The 23830-nt window shown below is 40.0% G+C and overlaps 1 protein-coding gene across 1 annotated transcript in view; it reads left to right on the top strand.

Annotated features, from left to right (window-relative positions):
• Window positions 1–19131, top strand: part of MAP1B (microtubule associated protein 1B) — a 66545-nt gene extending 47414 nt beyond the window's left edge. The window contains exons 4-7 of the mRNA XM_015653401.3: window positions 932–1072; window positions 7128–13674; window positions 15746–15984; window positions 17765–19131. Coding sequence (XP_015508887.1) covers window positions 932–1072; window positions 7128–13674; window positions 15746–15984; window positions 17765–17920 — 7083 coding nt within the window. The 3' untranslated portion in view covers window positions 17921–19131. The remainder of the gene's footprint in view (window positions 1–931; window positions 1073–7127; window positions 13675–15745; window positions 15985–17764) is intronic.
• The last annotated feature ends 4699 nt before the right edge of the window (window positions 19132–23830 follow it).

Here is a 23830-nt window from a genome sequence, read left to right as displayed (position 1 = left end):
TTGAGCAGAGATTCAGGTTAAGCCTTCCTGGCTCAGCCTCCTGGCATTCACAGGAGTTATTTAGAAAAATTGATTGTTTAACAATCAATATAAACCTTGGAAAGAATATCTTGCTAGGAGAGCTGTGTTGATTTGTGTCATCTCCATGGAGACAGAGCTTGGATGCAATATCATGTGGAGTTGTCCCAGATGGACTCTGCTCGTTTGCTCAATTAGTTTAATATGTGGATAGCCTTGTTCTGGAATCACTCTTCTGGTTTGATTTAATTCTTCCTTAATAGAAGAATTAGTGCTTTGTACTTGAAATTCATAGCTTACCATAGACTGGATTGGTTTTTCAGTGTTTGGTAAGACTTTTGAAGTATTTGCAAAGCATTTACTCAACAGTATAGAATCTTACACAGGTTTTGTTTAATTTTGTTCCTAAATTTAGTATATATGGCTTTCTCTTAGCATGCACATTAATCTCCCCCTTGGGAGTGGTAAACAAGAATAATTAGTGGCTGTAGTGAGGGTCAAGTAAAGTAACAAGCATGTGTTCTTAAATAGTTTACCAAGGTTGTATGATGCAATTCTGTAAAAGTGTGCCAAGAACTATACTATCAGTAAGTTTGTTGTTAAAAAAATGATTTCTTCATTCAAGTTGTAGTCTTTCCTGCTCCTTGCTGTTTTTTCCATGCCATTAATTTGGTTTGTTCTTCAGACCTTCTTTCTAATAGCATCTTGCACCTCCTTTTTGTTTCACGTTTTCCCCTTTCTCATTGTCTTTTGTAAACAGCACTATAACTCAATAATGTTTGGGAGCCATGTTCCAGAGACTGGTTTTAAATTAGGAGAGAGAAACCGTATGTTCTCAGTGGACTATTGAAACACATGGTTACTCCCATTATTGATGTCTATTGATGTTATGGATTTCTCTTTTTCACTCTAGGTGCGCTTAATGATCACAGATGCTGCAAGGCACAAGCTCCTCGTTCTAACTGGCCAGTGCTTTGAAAACACAGGAGAGCTCATTCTTCAGTCAGGGTCCTTCTCCTTCCAGAACTTCATTGAGATCTTCACAGATCAAGAGGTATGTTTAGAAAAGTGTCTTCTATGCATTGTTATGTGCTGGCAGAGATTCCTAGAAGTCTAAAAGTGGCTCTCTGTCTTGTTAGAGTTACCACTGGCAGCCTGATGCTGCTGCTCTTTTCTCTCCATTACAGGCTTTCTCACAAAACTTTTATTTATTTTACTTTAGATTTCATGTAAATTGCCTAACAAAGTAATTAAATATTAATTTGGGAAATTAAATTACAGCTTTTGGAAAGAGAAAATCAAGGAACCTTCAACAATGGAACGAGATAGTGCTGTGTTTAAAATACACAGGTTGTTAATCTGAGGTGAACATACAAAACAGTCGAATTGAACTTGACACCAGGCTCTTGCCTGCATTAGCTTACTAATTAGCAAGTGGCACTAATGAGACACAGGGTGCCTGTTAGAATAACATTTTTTTACACCATCTACCTGCTTAACTTTTTTATAGTAGTGTCTAAAATACAGCCAGTGAATCTGTAAAACTTGTGGGTTTACATTCCAAAAAGATAAGCATGAAATATACCAGTATTTCATGTCATTTGTTTCATGACTTGTTACTTTGATCTCTTCCTTAATGTACTGTGTCTGAAAGCTCCCATAGGGCAGAAATCCATAGTAAACAAGCTGTCATAATTAATTTGGCTGCCATGTAAAGTATATATTTAAATAAACTGCATCCATACAAATTTAGTTTCCACTATTAATTAAGAGCACATCAGTAGACTGAGATTTGAGAGTTCAGCACTGAGGCAGCATAGTTTGAATGAGCTCTAGTTTGACCTTACTGTATCCATATGATCTATTCTCAAAGCCTTTTTGTTCAGCAAATGGCGGGGAAAGAACTGGATTCCTGCTCTCTGAGACAGTCTTGGCACCTAAAATTCACTGGCACTTGTCAGAGTTACTTTTCTATGAAATTACAGATTCAAGTTCCTTATGTCCCTGTCTGAGTAGCAACACATAATTACTTTATGGCTACATGCAAAACTAGGGACAAATGCTACCATTACAAAAAAAAAAAAAAAATATTGCTTGGAAAGTGGAGGGATGGGGGTTGGCCATGAGTTGCAGATGCTGTGGGATTGCTGCAGCAGTGGGTGTTCAGGGTGTTCAGGGAACACTCCCATGGGCTATGAGTAAGGCTCATTTGGCTCATCTCTGTGGCTGGTGGTGTGGTCACCAGCCAGCTGGCATGGCTCTCAGCAAGTGTTGGCTTCCAGCCTGTTGTTTCTAAAGCCTCGGGGTCTAAGTGTGTCTGCAAGCTTTCACAAAACCAAAGCAAGATCATTTTTGCCATACTGCAGTTCATGCATGCAACATTTTTTAAAAATTAAAAAAAAAAATTTGAGAAAAAGGTCTAGAAAAAGCGGCTAGTGGTTTTCTAAATGGTGACAAGGTGTAAGAATAACTGTGCTGTCCTGATCCTAGTGGACTTGGCAGTGCCAGATTTACAGTTGGACTCTTAATCTCTTGACTCTTGATCTTAAGGGTCTTTGGCAACCTAAACAATTCTATGATTCTGTAACCACGTAAGATGGGAGTAAGTGTTTCTGGCCTCTGCCCATTTTTACTTCACTGGGCCAAACCTGAACTAAGGTCAAGGAATGTCCTTGCAAATAAGTAATTACATTTTGAGAGATATTTGTATAAAGTCTATTCAGAAATCTGTCTCTAGCATCCAGAATTCTCTTCAAGTAAAGCCTGAAAGCAAGATATTAAATTTCTCCTATGTGGGAAGGTGTAGAATGTCCCACTCTCCTGCTTCTTCAACAACAGCTAGAACAGGAAAATCTTTCTTTGTGCCTTTGTGATTCAGGATAGGAAGTAATAATTATGTTTTCTCTGAGCAGTCAACTTACTGTTTGTCTTCACTAGCTGTGATGCCTTTAAATCTTAAGCATGTCTCTCAATGTTTAAAAAGACATTCAGGTTTACAGCTATATTTATTTGCTCACGCAATGGTTATGAATTTGGAGAAGAGGAGCAGCTACATCTTGGTGTTACTGTCTATCCCTACTGTCACCATTTGAAATTCAGATCCATTGATACTTTCTGTGAGGCATGACTGAATTTTCTATTCCTAACAGTTACAATCTGTGCCTGGAATAAACTTCCTTTAATTTTTCATTAGCCTGGGCTTCCAGTGACTTAACACGTCATACATGCCAACTTTAAGGAACAAAAAAGTCAGAATTTAGAAATATGAAGCAGAAATCCAAGTATGGTATAATATAAACTGGAAAGGACTCGCCCCAAGACTTACCACAGTATATTCATTAGCCCAGTGTGTTGCCATATGATTTTTTTTCAATCTAGAAAAAATCCGCCCTTAATGAGAAACAGTCTGTACTCCAGTTTTATTTCCTTATCTATGCAACAGACTTGGATTTATTTATTCAGAGGAAATGATTTTTTATTACATTTGGCTCTCCCTAAAGTGTTTTCAACTCTCATCAGAGACATATCATAAGGACTACTCTTGAGATTCTAAATCCATTTCAAAGCTATCATCCATGATGCCCCTATTTTCTTAATTCTGCAATAAACAACAGCAGTGATTCCCCTATTGTTCTTATCTTTCAGCCTTTTCAGTCTTTTCTCTATTTATTCTTTCTGCTTTGTTTTTTTTCATTTGCTGTCATTCATACAGGGCCATGTCTGACATATGGGTGAGATTTATTTGTATTCTTGTCAAATGGCTTAGATACTCAGTAACAATGATACAGGAAGGTGGAAAATATTTATTTTGGGCTTTATTTATCTCTTTGTTGGACTGAGTTTTTTTATAACAGCCACTGCATCTTTGTTGAGTTCTATGTTTGGTAAATGCTAAAAATAAGTTATGTAACACAAAGAAAAAGTGAGACCTACACACAGAGACACCCAAAGAGATCTAACACAATCAAACATCATTAATCTCCTATATATTCATTTCGTCTGTTGATACAGCTTGTGTTCCAAGACTTTCCAATTATTCAGCTGTAGTGTTATCTATATCATCCTTTTGAAAACTGTTCTTAAAGCTTGAGCTGACAACTGAGTCTCTGCAAAGAAAGTTATGGTATTTTGCATGATGATGTGCTGGTTTGTTTTCCACTGACATTTAATATCTGAATTACTTCTTTATCGAAGTTGGGTGATCTCTTTGTTAAGGGCAAATAGAACAGAAATGAGCTACATTTAACTGAATTGTCAGTTTAAAAATGTCAAAGTATCTGTGGAAGTTGGATAAGGTAAAATATGCCATACTTTTCATGTTTGCTTATCTGAGACCATCAAATACTGATTTTTTTGTTCAGAAATAATAAAATTGAAAACAGCTCTTTGCACTGTGGCATGGAAATTCGCATTTTCTGTGCCTGTATTGATAGCAGTTGGTTTTGGTACTAGAATGTTAAGAAATGCTGTCAAAATTAATGAAATTACTTTAGATTTCAAATTTTGTGGTCCATGAATTTTAAATCAAACTACTGACAAGAACATTTTTAACTGTGTTTTTTTGTTGTTGTTGAACTTTCTTTGGCTCTGTACTCAGAATCTCAGAAGTACAGAACTTAGAATCATATATTCATAGAATTGTTAAGGTTGGAGATGACAAATTCAAAGAACTGTTTGGGCGGGAAAAGATCTCAAAGATCATCAAGTCCAACTCTCACCCAACACTGCCAAATTCAACACTAAACTATGACTCCAAGCACCACCACATCTACACGTCTTAAATACCTGCAAGGGTTGGTGACTCAACCACTTCCCTGGGTAGCCTGGTTCAGTGTTTGACAACATTTGGGGAAGAAATTTTCCCTCACACCCAGTCTGAACTTCCTGTAGTTTAAGACCATTTCTTGTCATCCTGTCATTTGTTACTTGTGAGAAGAGACCAGGCCCCCACCTGGCTACACCCTCCTTTCAGGCAGTTGTAGAGAGCAATAAAATCCCCTGGAGCCTCCTTTTTTCCAGGCTAAACAACCTCAACTCTCTCAGCCACTCGTTATCAAACTTGTGCTCCAGGCCCTTCACCTGTTCTGTTGCCTTTCTCTTGACATGCTTGAGCACCTTAGTGTCTTCCTTGGAGAGCAGGCCCAAAAATTTACAGCTGTTTCCATTTCTGAAGTGTTAACTCATTTCTTAATCTCAGAATCACAGAATCATTAGGGTTAGAAGGGACATCTGGAGATTATTCAGTCCAAACCCTCTGCCAGGGCAGGATCACCCAGAGCAGGGGACACATGAATACATCCAAGTAGATTTTTAATATCTCCAGAAAGGTACTTCACAGCCTCCCTGGGAAGCTTGTTTCAGTGCTCTGCCACCCTCAACATAACGAAGTTCTTCCCCATTTTGAAGTGGAACGTGTGTTTTAGCTTATGGTCATTGCTCCTTTTCCTGTCACTGGCCACCACCAAAAAGAGTCTGGCACCATTCTCTTGACACCTGCCTTTGAGATATTTAATATATATTGATAAAAACCCCTCCCAGACTTCTCTGGACTAAACAGGCCCAGCTTCCACATTCTCACCTCCTAAGAGAGGTGTTCCAGTCTCCTCCTCATCTCTGTGGTTTCCACTGGACCCTCTGTAAAACAAATTGTGATACCAGGTTACTTTAGCATCTTTACTCTCTGTAGCTCTGTCTTCCATGATCTGTGGAGATCAGAACTGAACACAGCACTCCAGATGTGGTCTCACTAAGGCTGAGTAGAGATCATCTCCCTCAGCCTGCTGGCTATACTCTTCCCAATGGAAGGAATGGTGCTGGCTTTTCAGGAATGGTATCCTTTAAGGATACAATTGATCATCTTGGCCACGGGCACATATTGCTGGGATATAGTCAACTTGTCATCCACCTAGGTCATTCTCTGCATTCTCTGCAGAGCTGCTTCTGAGGTCTGAGGGCTGGCCTGAGCAGTAAAGACTGAGGTAAAGAGGACATTCAGTAATTCCACCATCTCTGTTTTCCATGACCAGGACACCAGCCTGATTTATCAGTGACCCCACATTTTCCTTAATCTTCCCTTTGCTGCTGATGTACTTGTAAGAGTTCTTATTGTTGTTCTTGATAGCCCTTACCAGACTCAATTCTAGGAGGGCCTTGACCTTCCTTGTTACATCCGTGAATAATCTGACAATATTCCTGTAGTTCTGCCATGTGGTCTGTGCCTTTTTCCCATATTTCTTCCATTTGAGATTTACTAGGAGCTCCCTGCTTATCCGTGCACGCCTCCTGACCCCTTTGGCTGATTTGTTGCTCATGGGAATACACTGACCAGCTCTGTTGGACCCCCATATTTTCTAGGACCCTAAACCATGGGATTCCTCTAAATAGTCTTTGAAGACATCTAAGTTCAGGATTCTAGTAATGCTTACTGCTTTTCTTCCACCTCATAGGATTCTGAGTTCCATCTCATGGTCACTGTCCTGAAAAACTCTCCTGCTGAGATTTATCTCTTGATAAATCTGGGAGCAATACTGGCTTTTCAGGAGCCAGCCCACAGAAAGACCTGCACAAACAGTGGTGTGGTGGAATATACCCCATGACAGAAGGAGAAAGAATAGTTATGACCCCTGGGAGGATGCTGATCTCCTCTGTGTTGCAGTCACTCTCTGCCTGTTAAGAGGTTGTTCTTTGTTCTTCAGATACTTGGCTGTTTCTTCTGGGTGGACTGGACCAGCAGGGAGGTTCATGAGCCCATGGTAGACATACGATGGCAGCTCAGGCTGCACTATCCCCACAGCCCTTATACCCTGTCAGTGTAAAGGTTATAACCATCTTTCTATAAAATATGTAGGAGGGAAGGTGAAACCTTGGATCCTGTTGTCCTTTGGGCAGTACTGACCAGAAATAAGGTCCTCCTTTGTATTTTAACAAATACGGCAGTAAATGAATTGTGATACCAGGTTACTTTAGCATCTAGGATGGGGGCTCAGCAGTGCAGAACCAAATGAAAAAGGTTTTATTAATCTGATCAGAAAATATTACGTGTTGACATTAACTGTGATTAAAAAATGAATTTGTGTGCATCTTCTTGTGTTTTTGTTTTATAACCCTAGATTGGTGAACTGTTGAGCACCACACATCCTGCCAACAAAGCCAGCCTAACTCTTTTCTGCCCTGAGGAGGGCGACTGGAAAAATTCCAACCTTGACAGACACAACCTGCAAGACTTTATTAACATTAAACTCAACTCAGCTTCCATATTGCCTGAGATGGAAGGACTCTCTGAATTCACAGAGTATCTGTCAGAATCAGTAGAAGTGCCATCACCTTTTGACATTTTGGAACCTCCAACCTCAGGAGGTTTCTTGAAGCTCTCCAAACCCTGCTGTTACATTTTCCCAGGGGGAAGAGGGGATTCTGCATTATTCGCAGTGAATGGATTCAATATGCTTATCAATGGAGGATCTGAAAGAAAATCTTGTTTTTGGAAACTTATTCGGCACTTGGACAGGGTAGATTCTATTCTGCTCACTCACATCGGAGATGACAATCTGCCAGGAATCAATAGCATGCTTCAGCGAAAGATAGCTGAACTAGAAGAGGAACAGTCTCAAGGGTCTACTACCAACAGTGACTGGATGAAAAATCTGATCTCACCTGATTTAGGAGTTGTGTTCCTTAATGTACCTGAGAACCTGAAGAACCTGGATCCTAATTTTCGAGTAAAAAGGAGTGTAGAAGAAGCTTGTTTTACTCTCCAGTATTTAAATAAATTGTCTATGAAACCAGAACCTCTTTTCAGAAATACAGGAAATACCATTGACCCTATAATTTTATTTCAGAAAATGGGAGTTGGCAAACTTGAGATGTATGTGCTTAATCCTGTCAAAAGCAGCAAAGAGATGCAATATTTTATGCAGCAGTGGAGTGGTACTAACAAAGATAAAGCTGAATTCCTGCTACCAAATGGCCAAGAATTAGACATTCCATTATCCTATTTCACCTCTGTCTCGTCCCTGATTGTGTGGCATCCAGCTAATCCTGCAGAAAAAATAATCCGAGTTCTCTTTCCTGGAAACAGCACCCAGTATAATATTCTAGAGGGACTAGAAAAACTCAAACACTTAGACTTCCTTAAACAACCAATGGTTACACAAAAAGACCTAACTGGGAACATTGCTAGTCCAGCTGTGAAGCAAGCAAAATTGAAGCAACGAACAGATAGCAAGGAGAGTCTGAAGCCTGCTGCAAAGACACCACCAAATAAGCCTGTCAGAAAGGAATCTAAAGAAGAAACACCAGAGCCTGTGAAGCCTAGTCCAGTACCAGAAAAGCCTCAGAAGCTGGAAAGCAAAGAGAAAGTTCCCGTTAAAAAAGAAAAACCAGCAAAAATAGAGACCAAACCAATACTGGTGGAAAAAGACGTACCAAGTAAGGAAGAACAACTAGTAAAATCTGAAATTCCGGAAAAACAAAGTACCGATGTAAAACCGAAAATATCCAAGGAGAAGACAGTGAAAAAGGAAGTCAAAGTAAAACCTGAGGAAAAGAAAGAGGACAAAGAAAAGCCAAAGAAAGAGGTTTCTAAAAGAGAGGAGAAAACACCCATCAAAAAAGAGGAAAAACCAAAAAAAGAAGAGATCAAGAAAGAAGTTAAAAAAGAGGTGAAAAAGGAAGAGAAGAAGGAAACTAAGAAGGAAATAAAGAAAGAAGCTTCAACAAAAGATGCTAAAAAAGAAGTTAAAAAAGAAGAGAAGAAGGAAATCAAGAAGGAAGACAAAGAAGCCAAAAAGGAAATCAAGAAGGTTCCTAAAGAAACAAAGAAGACAGCTACTCCATCAAATGAAGCCAAAAAGCCAGCAGCAAAACCTAAACCACAAAAGAAGGAGGAACCTGGTAAAAAAGAAGCAATACCTGCTGGAAAGCCAAAAGAAAAAGGAAAAGTTAAAAGTGTGAAGAAGGACCTCAAAGTCAGTGGAACACAAGCTGCCCTTGCAGCAGTTGGAGCCACAACTATAGCAGCTGCAGAAATTGCAGCCGGTGGAAAGGAGCTTGAAGCAGAGAGATCCCTTATGTCTTCACCAGAGGATTTAACAAAGGATTTTGAAGAATTAAAAGCTGAAGAAGTAGAAACAATAAAAGAAACGAAATCCCAAGTTGCACTTATAAAGGATGATCTGAAACTCACTGGCACAGTGCAAAAAGACACCTTTGAAGTACAAAAAGAAAAATTGGATAATGAAGGACCTGCTGAGTCATCTGATGAAGGCATAACTACCACAGAGGCTGAGGGTGAGTGTGAACAGACACCTGAAGAATTGGAACCTGTGGAGAAACACAAGGTTGATGACAATGAAAAATTTGAAGATGAGGGAACTGGCTTGGAAGAATCATCTGAAGCAGATTATGAAGAAAAGGCAGAGACAGAAGAAGCTGAAGAACGAGATGAAAATGAAGTAGAAAAGACACGACTGGATGCCACAAAACCATATATGGAAGAATCAAGAAAAATTGCAGGTGGCTTAGAAAAAGTAATAACTCAAGTAGATGCTAACATTAAAGATGAAAAGTATATTGAAAAGGCAGATTATGAGGCATCCGATGAACGAGCTGAAGAGGACAGGGAAGAAGCAATAGAAAAAGCAGAAACTGAAGAGACTGAAGAAGATGAGGAAGACAAAGCAGAAGACATCCGAGATGAAGAGGAAACTGAAAAAGCAGAAGCCGAAGAAGATTATGTGATGGCTGTGGTAGACAAAGCTGCAGAATCTGGTGAAGCCGAAGATAAGTATGGCTTACTCATAATTACACCAACTAAATGCTCAGAGTCTCAGTCTCCAGTAATTGAACCAGCGTCTTCCATCCATGATGAAACACTACCTGGTGGTTCAGAAAGTGAAGCCACTGTTTCTGATGAGGAAAATAGAGAAGATCAACCAGAGGAATTCACTGCTACTTCAGGTTACACACAGTCCACCATTGAAATATCCAGTGAACCAACTCCAATGGACGAAATGTCAACACCCCGAGATGTCATGAGTGATGAAACTAACAATGAGGAAAGTGAGTCACCCTCTCAGGAGTATGTGAACATTACCAAGTATGAGACATCACTGTACTCTCAAGAGTTCAGCAGAGCTAAACTTTCTCCACTTCCAGATGCTTTTAATGGGTTATCTGAAGGATCAAAAACAGAGGCCACAGAAGGTAAGGATTATAATGCCTCAGCTTCCACCATCTCACCACCCTCCTCATTAGAGGAAGACAAATTCTGCAAATCTGCATTCCAAGATGTATACCGGCAAAGAGAAAGTGAAATCCAAGGCACTGACAAATTAGAAATCAAAGAACCCTATCAAGAAGATGGTGGAAAACATAGTTCAGCCAAGAGTCCAGCTGACAGTTTGTCTCCTCCATCACCTGTTGCCAAAACACCACTGAGTGAACGTAGTGTAAACTTTTCACTCACTCACAATGAGATCAAAGTTCCTTCTGAGTCTGTCCCCACTGCAAAATTGCCTGATGTACACCAAGAAGTTGCTGAAGAGCACTGTGCAAGCCCTGAAGATAAAACATTAGAAGTAGCATCCCCCTCACAGTCTGCTGCTGGTAGTGCTGGCCACACACCTTATTATCAGTCTCCCACTGATGAAAAGTCCAGTCAGCTTCCCTCTGAAACCAGTGAAAAGTCAACAGAAGCTCCTATTAGCTTTGAGTTCAGTGAAGTCAAAGATGAGTCTGCAAAATGCAGAATAAGCCCTATGGATGAGCCTGTGCCAGATTCAGAATCTCCTATTGAAAAGGTTCTTTCACCTCTGCGGAGTCCTCCACTGATAGGTTCAGAGATGACTTATGATACATTTTTAAGTGCTGATTTAAAGTCTCCCAGCAGAGATTATGGAAGTCCTTCTGAGGGGAAACCTGAAAAAGACAAATCACCTGTTCAAATGAGCCCAGCTTCTGAAGCAAGCTCTGTGGGCCTCTTCCAAGAAAAACAAGACGAGAAAAGCATGGAATTTATGGTAATTAAGGAAGGCTTCAGCCTGGAGAGGAAAATGGAGGATACAGAACCCAGCAGCTCCCAGTCTTCACTGGTCTTGGATGAGCGGAAGTTAGCAGGTGATCTCTCACCGACTCAAATAGATATCAGTCAGTTTGGTTCTTTAAAAGAAGATACCAAAATGTCAATTTCTGAAGGCACTGTCTCTGACAAGTCTGCAACTCCCGTTGATGAGGTTGTTGCAGAAGACACCTATTCCCATATAGAAGGAGTAGCTTCTGTCTCTACAGCATCTGTTGCTACTAGTTCATTTCCAGAACCAACTACTGATGATGTATCTCCCTCTTTGCATGCTGAGGTTGGCTCTCCCCACTCTACTGAAGTTGATGATTCTCTTTCAGTGTCAGTTGTACAAACACCAACAACTTTTCAGGAAACAGAAATGTCTCCATCTAAAGAAGAGTGCCCAAGGCCTATGTCAATTTCTCCACCAGATTTCTCACCTAAAACTGCAAAATCAAGAACACCGGTGCTTGATCACAGATCTCCTGAGCAGTCAGCTATGTCAGTAGAATATGGTCGGGAGTCACCTGAGCAGTCTTTAGCAATGGATTTTAGTAGGCAGTCTCCAGAATATCCTGCTGTAAGCACTAGTATACACCATATATCTGAAAATGGACCAACGGAAGTAGATTATAGTCCTTCAGATATACACGAGTCTCCTTTTGCACGGAAGATTTCACCTGTGGAACAGTTATCCTACTCTCAAGAGAAAGATATTTCAGAAATTATTTCAGTTTCTCAAATTGAAGCTTCATCCTCAACTTCATCAGCTCATACACCTTCCCAGGTAGCTTCACCATTGCCAGAGGAAACTTTTTCAGGTGGTGTTCCACCCAGAGAGATGTCGCTGCATTCTTCTTTTACCTCAGAAAAGGTGCAGAGCCTAGGAGAAAAGCTGTCACCAAAATCTGACCTGTCTCCGTTAACTCCAAGGGAATCTTCTCCCCTGTATTCTCCTACTTTTCCAGATTCACCTCCTGCAATCACAGAAGCAGTATCAGCTAGCCACACACCTTTGTTGTCACAGAGAGTGTCTTCTGTCAAAGCCTTTGGTTATGAGGAACCCCTATCAAAGCACAGTCCAGAACCTTTACTCAGCCCAGATAAAGAAGATTCAGAAAAAAGCAGCAGGTCACCAGAAGAACTTAGTTATTCATATGAGGACAGAGAGAAAACTACCAGGTCACCAGAGAATATTGGCTATTCCTATGAGGCAGTTGGAAAATCTACTAGATCACCTCAAGCCATGGATTATTCCTATGAGACAAGCAGAAAAACTACTAGGTCTCCTGACACCACAGATTATTCCTACGAGATAACCAGGAACACTACTAGGTCACCTGAGGGTACAGACTATTCATACGAGATAACTGCAAAAAATATGAGGTCATCTGAGGTCACAGATTATTCTTATCAGATAACAGGGAAAACCACCAGGTCACCAGGGGCCACAGATTATTCCTATGAGACATCTGGGAAAACCACCAAATCACCTGAAGCCACAGATTATTCTTATGAGTTAACTGGGAAAGCTACCAGGTCACCCGATACTATGGATTACTCCTATGAGACAACAGGGAAAGCCTCTAAGTCACCAGAAGCTGTTGGCTACTGCTATGAGACAATTGGGAGAACCACCAGGTCATCAGAGGCCATGACTTACTCTTATGAGACAACTGGGAAAGCTTCCAGTTCACCTGAAGCCACAGATTACTCGTTTGAGACAACTGGGAGAGCCGCCAGTGGGAGGTCACCTGAAGCTACCAGCTATTCCTGTGAAGCAAGTGCGCATTTTACGCCAAGTAAATCGCTAGCAGAATCCCGTCAAGATGTTGACTTATGCCTTGTGTCCTCTTGTGAATATAAACATCCCAAAACTGAACTTTCACCTTCATTTATCAACCCAAATCCCCTTGAGTGGTTTGCAAGTGAAGAACAGTCTCAAGATCAAGAGAAGCCACTAACTCAGTCTGGGGGAGCTCAGCCTCCTTCTGGGGGAAAGCAGCAAGGGCGGCAGTGTGATGAAACCCCTCCTACATCTGTGAGTGAATCTGCCCCATCTCAGACCGATTCGGATGTTCCCCCGGAGACTGAGGAATGCCCTTCCATCACTGCAGATGCTAACATTGACTCAGAAGATGAGTCAGAAACCATTCCAACGGACAAGACAATTACGTACAAGCACATTGACCCACCACCTGTCCCAATGCAGGATCGCAGCCCTTCCCCCAGGCACCCTGATGTTACCATGGTTGACCCAGAGGCTCTGCCAGTTGAACAGAATTTAGGTAAACCTTTGAAGAAGGACCTCAAAGAAAAGACAAAGACAAAAAAGCAGGGTACGAAGACCAAGTCATCTTCTCCTGTTAAAAAAAGTGATGGTAAATCAAAACAAGTGGCTTCCCCAAAGCCAGCTACAAAAGAATCTTTAGACAAAATTTCCAGAACAGCCTCTCCAAAAAAGAAGGAATCTGTGGAGAAGGCAACCAAAAATATCTCTAATCCAGAGGTAAAGTCTCGAGTGGAAGAGAAAGATAAAGATACCAAGAATGCAGCAAATACAACAACATCCAAGTCAGCAAAGACTGCTACCACAGGTAAAGACAAATAGCAATGCCCTGGTGTTATGATTTTCTTAGTTGTTGCAATATAGTTAGTTTGCATTGCATCAGCTGAGAATATGGTTTGTGGCATATCCTCAAAGAAAGTTCAGGTTTTACATATAAATCCATCATGTAAATGCCACATTTAAATGCATTAAATTAACTAGTTTTACTTCTATGATCTGAGAAAATTGATGTCAGTTTTGCCCAGAGCGTTCATAAAATAGAAAGAATTTAATACAAGCTGTCTTAACAGCTAACTACCTAATAGAATTGAAAGTACCACTTTTGTAGGTGAAGTAAAATCAGTAGCAAAGATTCATTGATTCATTGTGAGAAATAAGTAGATACAATTCTCCTTAACATAAATGAATACAATTTAATATTGTGGGAGGAAAACTCACTATCTTTCTTTGGCTGGTCTTATAACTTTGCTGGATTGATTTTAGAAGCAGCATATAAAAAAAATGAACATTAGTAAAAGCATTTTGAGTGCTAAAAGCATGTACATGACATATTCCTGTCTTATGCTGTCAGTGATCACTAAACATACACAAAGTTAATGCAATTTTGGATGTCTGTTTTATGTTCCAAGTAGCAATAAAATACAAATTAGAAGGGGAGGTATTGCACTAATCCGTTGTTTCCAGCAAACCTTGCTGGGCACTATTTGGGGGACACTTTGATTATTCTGCTGTGAGGACTGATGCTTCATTGAAAGCTTCTTTATAAGGAGCCGTTCTAGGATTCAGCAAACAAACCAGCATTCAACTATCCTTAGCTTCCCCATTTTTGGCAGTTCACTGTTCCTTTCTCACACCATCATTTGCATCTCTCTGTTAGAATATACATTTCAAAGCAGCAATGTGGTTATTCATGCTGTGCACTGGCGCAGCACTTCAGCTCTACATTAAAGTCATTAGGCATACCTCTCAGGTATGTGCTGGAATAATTACTAATGACATAAAATTGTAAAAATGTAGCAACAAGTATCTTAATCAGTGTTGGTATGCACAATTAAAAAAATCAGAGATTTTTTTTATCATCAAAGATGATAAAATATTTTGTAACAAAACTAATAGCAAACTCTCTAAATCTGGAAATCTTATCTCTTCATTTGGCATTTTGCCCTAAGGTATGTGTCAGGACAGACAACTATAAGAGAGTTTGCTGACCTTACAATTTTTAACCCTAAATTGATTGTATTGCTCAGAAAATTGTTTACTAAGCTTAATCAACATGAGAAAGGTAGTAAATCATAAGTGTTGATTATCCGGGTAAAATTACTGGCTGAAGCCAAATATTTAGTTTGCACCATGATTCAGTTTAGAGCAAAGGATGGTAATTTTTTACATGTTGCTCTTCATTTTGACTGAAGCTCTTCTTCGAACAACTACTATATATACTATGTACAGCAGCAAAGAAACACTCCCCCCTACTTTTTGTGATAAATGGCTGTTTGTATATGTAAATAAGGATACAGCAGGCAAACAAATACTTGACTCTGTTCCCTGAATTGCTTTGCAACTTCCTCCTTCCAAGTTCTTCCCTGACCCTCTTTGAGCTCACATGTCGTAGGTTCCTGATGCATCTGTAAGACAACCTGAGCATACCAATTGCTATCATTTCTTGCTGTGTACCTCAGATTCTAGGACTGCTTTAAGTTTTCACGGCTTCCTGTGTAATACTAGGTTTTATAATCATTCATACCATAGACTTTCAAAAAGCTGCACTTCTTCATCAGGAAAATAATACCACCATTTACTGAATAGTAATTCAGTAATCACAGCCCTGCATAGTAATTGTTGAATAATAGTAGTATTTTAGTGGAAAAGGTTCAGCCAATTTTTTTTTTACATGGTAATGATTTTTTATTGTATTGTATAGTTCAAATTTTACAGGTTTTTCCTCCCATTGGGATACAACAAAGCTGTAACATGTCATTATATGTAGGAGGGCAATTCCATAATGGGACACATCTCACCTCAGTGGTTATAACAGTAATTAATAAATGCATGCTTTTAACTAGCCTGTGATACATGCTTTTGTTGTTTGGTTTCCAAAGGACCTGGGAATACTAAGGTGGCAAAATCTACAGCAGTGCCTCCAGGACCCCCAGTGTATTTGGATCTGGTGTACATTCCCAACCACAGCAATAGCAAGAATGTTGATGTTGAGTTTTTCAAGAGGGTGCGGTCATCCTACTATGTGGTGAGCGGGAATGATGCTGCAGCTGAGGAGCCAAGCAGGGCTGTTCTGGACTCCCTGCTGGAGGGCAAGGCGCAGTGGGAAAGTAACATGCAGGTAGGCTCTTCACTTCTATCTCAACCTGGAAATCTAAACTTTCTCAGCTATGAGAAACTACAGCATCTCTGGGGTGGGTGGCAGTTACCAGAAAATGGGGCCCTGTCTTGATTTGAAAGACAGGTGTCTGCCAAGGAAGGCAGGAACCTCCCTTGGAATGGAGACTATGACCCCCCCCTCCCTCTGAATTACTATCACTTTGAAATTAAGGGGCTTTCAGGCAAAGATATGGGAAAAGAAATAACTGTTCTTTATTAGTATGTATAACAAAGCAAACAACAATCATGGCAGCAATAACAAACAAAAGACAATAACCCCAGAAAAACCAATTAGCAGTGTTTTCCCTGCTCTTTAAGCAATTTTCCTGATGGTCACGGCCGGCAGGGGGCGCTGCTGCTCCCGCCGGAAGGGGCGGGACGGGGCGGGGATTCCGCCAGGCCGGCAGGGGGCGCTGTGGCGCGGGCCGGGGCCACACGCGGTGATGGCGGCTCAGCCCAGGCGGGAAGGGACGGGAGAGAGGCTTTGCTTCACAAACCCCTGGGACAGCCAAGCCCAGTGCCCCTGCAGGACTCTGAGGAGCAGCACCAGAGACTGCAGGAATGAGCAAAATCCTGAGGTGGTAATAAAATGTATCAGAAGCTCCAGGTAGGCAGGCAGAGGGTGCAGAGCTACAGTGTAGCAGAAAAAACTGAAGCAGAAGCCAAGGAACAGAGGGGGCTGTGCCGTGGCAGCTCACTAACATGGCAGAGAGAGTATCCCTTGGAGGGGGAAGGGGCTCAGAGATCCTGGGGTTTCCCCTGAGGCACCTCAGCAGATGGTGAAGGTCCCTGTCTGGTGAGGCAGGGTGTAAATAAGACCCCAGTGCAATGGCCACTCTCACAAACAGAGCTCCACTCATGGTAGAAGGCAGCAGAAAACAACCCTGTAGTGGTGGTGAGCTCCCACAGCGACTGCAGCCTTTCTCCCATCCAAATGATGAGAGGGAGGAGAAAGCTAGCATCTGCACCTAACCTAGGACCAAGTCTCCCCATATCTCTGCCCTTTCCAAAGAATGCCCTAGGTATAAAGAGAGAGTAACTAGCTGCACTCCTCCCCTGAGGTGTGGCAGCTTCTTTTGCCTCTTGTAAGTATCTGGGTGTTAGGTGTAGCAACACACATGAGAGAAAATTCCCATCAGAAGAATCCTAAGCCCCAGCAGGCCCCCAGGCTGGGCGCCAATGAAACCACTGCTGATGAGTGAAGCACTCAGCTGCTCCCACGTCTCTGGCCCTTCAGACCAGTTCCTGGTTTTAAAACAGTTGATTACTGGTTTAAAGGGGCAGTTAGCTGTTTCATAATTTTACTACACCACCTATGTGATCTGAGTTTGGTATTGTTGCAGTTTTAAGTAGGGAAGAAATGTTTCACACTTCACAGAATGTGAAGTGTTTTTGCTTTTGGAAATTTTATGTGCCTTTCCGTTATGATGAATAATTAAACAAAATGTTTGTCTATAATCTGAATAGTTATCAGTGCAGATTACAACCTGATACTTCTCTTGAAAGCTGTATCTCAGCACCTTACAAAACCAACATTTTATTTTGATAAACTATTTATTTGCAGTCATTCTACCTTATCTATGTGTTGATTTCCTTTTATCCATCCATTTATTCCAAGTATTTATTGCATAAAAGTCCCCTCTTTCCAAAACATACTTGTTGGCTGGGGCTTCTTGAAAAGACATTTTGCATATCAGCGGTTTCTGTTGTCCATTCAACACAACTTTGATTTTGTGTTGCAGGTGACTTTAATCCCAACCCATGACTCAGAAGTGATGAGGGAATGGTATCAAGAGACCCATGAGAAGCAGCAGGATCTCAACATCATGGTTTTGGCAAGCAGCAGCACTGTTGTTATGCAAGATGAATCTTTTCCTGCATGCAAGATTGAACTGTAAGAACAAGACCGTGCGTCACACGACTAAACTTCGTTTCCAGAAATTCTTCAGTTTGAAAACACCTTTTCTGAAAATTCGACTTACCTATTTCAACTGCTGAACTATATATCTGCCAAATGCTATACTGTGTCACATGATGCAAGTCACTAATATTTTTCAGTCCTTGTTGGTTGCTAAGGGAAATAAGTCTTCCCGTAGTAGAGTACAAATTACTGCGAAAATACAGATCCAGTTGCATCTCCACTGAACATTTTGAAACCATGCACTAGCAACCCCAACTGACTTTTGCCAGGTAGAGGCATTTGCCCTCTAAAGAAACACAAAGAGAGAAAGAGAGGGGTAGGAGGAGAAAGTAGTATATTAGTAGTATTAGGTCTGCATTAGTCTCATGGCAATAGATGTATCGCTTACTACAGTCTGCTTATGTTCTCACATGAAAAGAAAGTTTTAAATTTTTATCAATGAGCTATCACTATGGGGATCCTTTTTTTAAAGAATTAAGTTAGCTCAAAAATAAAAAGAAAAGAGAACATGGCTAGGAAGGGATGTATGACCTAATCACTCATCAGCAGCTTTCCACTTTAATTTGAACTCTGCATACTGACACACCGTAACAATCATAGGCCAAATATGCATGTAGTCTGCACCCCATCCAGAAGTCTAAAACCTTTCTTACAACATGCAGAATTGTTGGTCTAAGGCATGCTTCCAGCAAAAACCCACTCACCCCAGCCAGAACTGACCAGTCCACATGCTTGAACACCCATGTCCACTGTCGATTAACTGAAGCAAAATACCAAAGCGGTCGGGAGTACATACAGTAGACAATTTGCCTTAGAAAGTGACTTGAATGTACAAAGAAACTTGATGCACTTATTTTTTAATGCTGGGACAGCAAATTTATAAAACATCTGTGTAGGATCATAGTTACACCAGTAAAGAAGCGTGAGTGTGCATGTGTGGTATTAGGAACTTATCTGACTGGTCAAATGGTTTGGTGCTATGAATTACATATATTAGTTATGTGAACACTTCATTGATGCACCTGGACAGCTCAACAAGGCAAGATGAGCTTTGTTTTGAAGGCTCCTTTCGTACTGTGGAAGCAAGATTGAAGTGGTGTCCAGTATCAGAGTTACAAAACTAAGTGAAACATTCAGAATGACGGAAAAGGTTACCTGTGAGCCTGTACAGTATTCAATCTTCCTTTGTCTTACCTGATTTTATTTGTTTAATTTAAGAGAGAACACGGGAACAAATGTACAGAAGCCTTCTTTTTAGTGCTGCATGAACTTTTAATACATGACTTGTAACAAACATTTTCATTTACAGGTAAATGCAAAGAAAAGTTTTTCAGGTGAAGGTATTCTTCTTAGTAGTTTTGTAAGATAAATGAGTAGTGTTGCTTAAGATTCTAGTGAGAATGGATATTGAGGTAAAATTTATTGAAAACAGTCAACTCTCAATATCTTTTTGGGGAGAGGGGGTATGGAAGGATACCCTCGTCAAATTACTCTGTTGATGATGACAGAGAATAGAATTTGAGAAGCTGACTGCCCAATACTTAAAAGGTTGTAACCTACATTCTCAACCCTCACAAGATCTTGAAAAAGGATAGAACAAGCAATAAGCTAAAATATGTTCCTTCTCTTTCCTTTTCCTTCCCTTTCTTTCCCTTCTCTTCCCCTTTCCTCTTTCCTCTATCCTTTCCTTTTCTCCTTTCCTTCTCTTTTCTATACTCCTCTCTCCTCTCATTTCCTCTTTTTTTACTCTTTCACTTCCTTTCCTCTTCCTTTCCTTGCCTCTTCCATTACTATTCTCTTTTTTTTTTCTTCCTTCTTCATGTCTCTCTCCTTTTCTTTCTCTAGACTGCTTGCTGAAGAACAGCACCACTGCTCTGTGATTTAAGACAGTTTGGATTTTTTCAGTCTCAGAAGTTTTAGCCCAATTTAAAAAATCTTGTTGCATTGCAGAAGGTCTGCAAATCTGAATTTTAGAAGGTGTAAAGGCCTCCAGCACAGAGTTATGTGCTGATTGTATGACTCACTATTATGGCTGGTATTAAGTTTTACAATGTAGTGAACTATGACCTCATTTTTTCTCTACTTATAATTTATTTCAATTTTACATTGTTAGGATATTTTTGTTTAATAGGTGTATGTTTGCACTCCTAATTTTTATGAGGGTTTTTTAATACTGGTTTAGGGTATTGTAAATGTGGGCTTCTCATGCCCATTTAATGCTGTGAATTACTGTTTGTCAGTGGTTGGGGTTTTGATTTATTTTTAATGTCTTCTCTTTTTTTAGGTTTCTCTAGCAATGCTGTTTTATTTATTGCTATACCTTTTAAGTAGTTAAGAATAACTCAGAGTGACTATGGCACAAAAGGCAGATGGAAATGTATTGTGAAAACAAGCATGTTTGCTGGGCTCATGTCATTCACTTAAAAATGCTTTTGTAATACATAATCTACAAAGATATGGGCAAAAATTTTGGCAGAATAGTTGTACTATTTCTACAGTTCTTTCTCATTTGTCCACTTTATTATATAGGTCAGAATTCAAACCTTTTGAGTGGGTGGGAACAGATTTTCTGATTTTCTGACAACACCTGAAATGCTTTGTATCTCTGCTTTGGTAGAAAGCTGGTTTAAGTACAGCAGTGGTCTTGTGACTAATCTCACTTGTGCCACTTACTCCTGTGAATCAGGAGCAATTTCACTACTGTCAGGGAAGTTACAGTCATCTGATCCTACTGTAAATTAAATTGGAATCAAGCCTTAAATATGCCCAAGCAAGTTAATGATGGCTGAAACATTTGTTTTACTTCTGAAATAATAATGATAATTAGACAGTTACAGTTAACCTTAACATGTACATTTGCTTTATTTGCTGCTACAAGAACATTAAAACCCTGGTCTGGCTATTCTGAGGTATTGTAATGCCTTCCATCTGCTCCCTTCCAAATGGCAATGGCACCTAGATTCAACACAGCAATGAGCTCCTCCATTGGCTCCTCTTGCCCTTAATGACTTTCCTGCCTGTGGAACTAATCTACCTGTGCTAATCCTAGTACTACACAACTAGTTTAGTGTAACAGTCATCAAAATGTACTGTGTACATTAACGATGAGTGCTGTTGATCAGCATAGATTTCTAGGAGCATGGTTTGTTATTGATTACTCTAATTGTAAAGATTCAATATCTTGAGTGCAAAGAACACTCCATTTCAATGATGGTATTACCCATAACAGCATTCCCAGTCATGATCTTTATGCTATTAATATAATGCTTCATATAATTCAATGAAGAATTAACTTTGGGGATCCCATCCCACTCTTGAACTTGGACAGGGCCTCTCTTGCATGCCTTTTCAAAGTCCTGTGGTGGGCCTGACTCATTGACCTCTATTTTCACCCCATCTTTCATAAAAATCACTTTTGATTTTTTTTTTACTTATTTTACATACTGTGGTGAATGGAGATAACTGTGTATATGAATGTTGGGGTTTTTTTAATTGTCTATGATAGCTTATGCATTTTAGGAGAGTTCTGGTACTCTTTTACTAAGATTTAATAAATTTGTTAATTGACTTTTCAATCCCTCCCAACACAAGCAAATGAGCTCCAAAGAGCACTTGCTGTGCATTTGGAACATCTCTGTCATGCGCTTCTCTTTGTTCATCTGTCGCCAGAGGTTCTTGCTCAGTAATGATGTTTTTGAGAGAAATAATAATTTTCTTGATCTGATTTGCTAAAACAATATGAAAAAATATAATGTTTACACTTGAAAGAAAAGCTTTCATCTTTTCACTTAATAATTGAACAAAACACTAAAATTAACTAGGGGTAAGCATTTCTTAGAATGCAATTATATTATTCACCTGGTTTAAAAATGTTTGCTATTAAAAAAAAAAAAGAAAAAACTCTTGTTTATTGAGACTTTACCAAAAAAAACCAAAAAAAACTCCAAGTAACTAAATAAATCAATGGCATTAAATATAGAAAGAAAAAAATTTAAAAAGCAACTTCTCTCTACTAGGCTAACTAAGAGCTCCAGATGGCAAGGAGCTACCTCTTCAAGACTGGGCTGTAATCTCAATGTAAAAGACGAAATCTGAAATATGCTTTCACGCATTTGCATGCAGCCATTATCTTCCAAACTATGGAAAGAAAGTCTTGTGGCTGGCTGAGAAGCACCTCACACACCTCCTCTCTCTTGTTCTGAATGGTGTTTGTGTCAGTCTGCAGCTGTGTATGGTATTATGTCTTATAATCCTGCATCACTTCTATTCTATCCAGTCATATCTAATGTAGAAAATTAGTTTCCAGTGAAAGTAATATGTAGTGCTTTTATGATATTTGTGTGCAATATCCCCTCTTCCATTGAGGATATTTGATGTAAAGGAATCAAACTCAATTCCACAATAAAATACAAAAGTGGTAAAGTGGTGTTGACATGTTTCTTGTCTTTGTGTATGTATGTATTTTTAAGTTCACCCTTTCTCTTAGTCATGATTACCTAGTATATGGGGGTTTTTTTCTGAAGATAAATGATTATTTGAATGCCAGACAAACCCCAGTCACTCCTCAGAAACTGGAAGATAAATATGGAAGGATACTTTTATCTTGCGGTGTAAAGCATTACCATGAGATACCATGACATGGCTTCTCTTTGTTGTTCTCATTTCTGTAGTCCTCAGCAGAATGAGAAAACACCTAATTTTCAGTAAGTACACAGTCAGATGATGTCAAATAAAGTTACATCAAACTGAGCCCACCCTGAGGTCTTTTCCAAAGTTGTAGCAGTTCCACAAGAATGTGCAGCTTGTCTGCAGTAGTTATGGACGCTTCCTGACCATCACTGCCCATTCATCTTGGTTAGAGGGGACAGAGCATTTGGGGAAGCTGAGCTCTCACTTCAGTTTTTTTGCTCTATGAACGTTAGAATTCCTCTACTGCTGTTGAGTGATGCTCTAAGATCAGGCTTTCTGCCTTCGTAGTTGCTTGCTTCTGCAATGCCTGCTGTACTGAGGTACACCAGTCAATGGTGATAGCATGAAAGCAGGTAAAAGCTGGGGCAGCAAAATGCAAGGAGAAGCAGAGGTCCTGTGGGATTTCCTTCATCCTTAGACAGCCATCTTCTTTTGCAGGCCCTTATTCATCTACAAAGTCCATCTACAAAGTGTAGCTTCTTATGACAGCAAGAAATGCTGCACTTGGCTTCAATTGGGCTGAGCATGGTGAAATAGAGAAAAAAGATGACTAGATGAGGGAAGTGCTGCAAATCTTATATCCTAAGTATAGTTCTGCATATGTGTACATCAACATTTTCTAAGCTGTTGTGGCAGAGTAACTGATGCTATGTAAAATATATTAAAATGATTGTGCAAAGGAGACCAGGTCAAGCTTCAATCCCAGTCATTTGCTTGCTGATGCCTAGCTAAATTCTGGACTTGCATAGGTGTAACAGGTGCCAGGTCAGCCTGGTGTGTAGTGTTTGGCTTGTTACCTCTAGGTGCCACATGAAAGCTCCTTTCTTCAACACAGCTTAACAAATTCAACACAACTTAACAAATTTAACAGCTTATGAGATATTTCAGATTTGAGGGGAACATGATGGTTCTTCATATCTTTTCAGTCTATAAGTCATGGGGGATCTGTCTTGTGGCATCCCAGATTGTTAGACTGTTCATTCTTGATTTTGTGTTCTAGTTTTTTTTAGTGGATGGGAGGAAATTTTAGCTTTTCATTGTTCCCAGGATGCAGCAAAAAAGAGGTGTTGATGGGTCTCTGAATAAAAGCTACAGTGACATGCCAGATATCCAGCTTTTGTGCCCAACATTACAACAAAACTCCCTGGCTTTCTAAAGCATCTCTGGAAGCATTCACTTTCTAAAAGTATTGCCCATG

Source organism: Parus major, chromosome Z, assembly GCF_001522545.3.
Source record: "Parus major isolate Abel chromosome Z, Parus_major1.1, whole genome shotgun sequence".
Lineage (NCBI taxonomy): Eukaryota > Metazoa > Chordata > Aves > Passeriformes > Paridae > Parus > Parus major.
The sequence above is the reverse complement of the archived record's forward strand: the minus strand, read 5'-3'. Positions and strand labels throughout refer to the sequence as shown.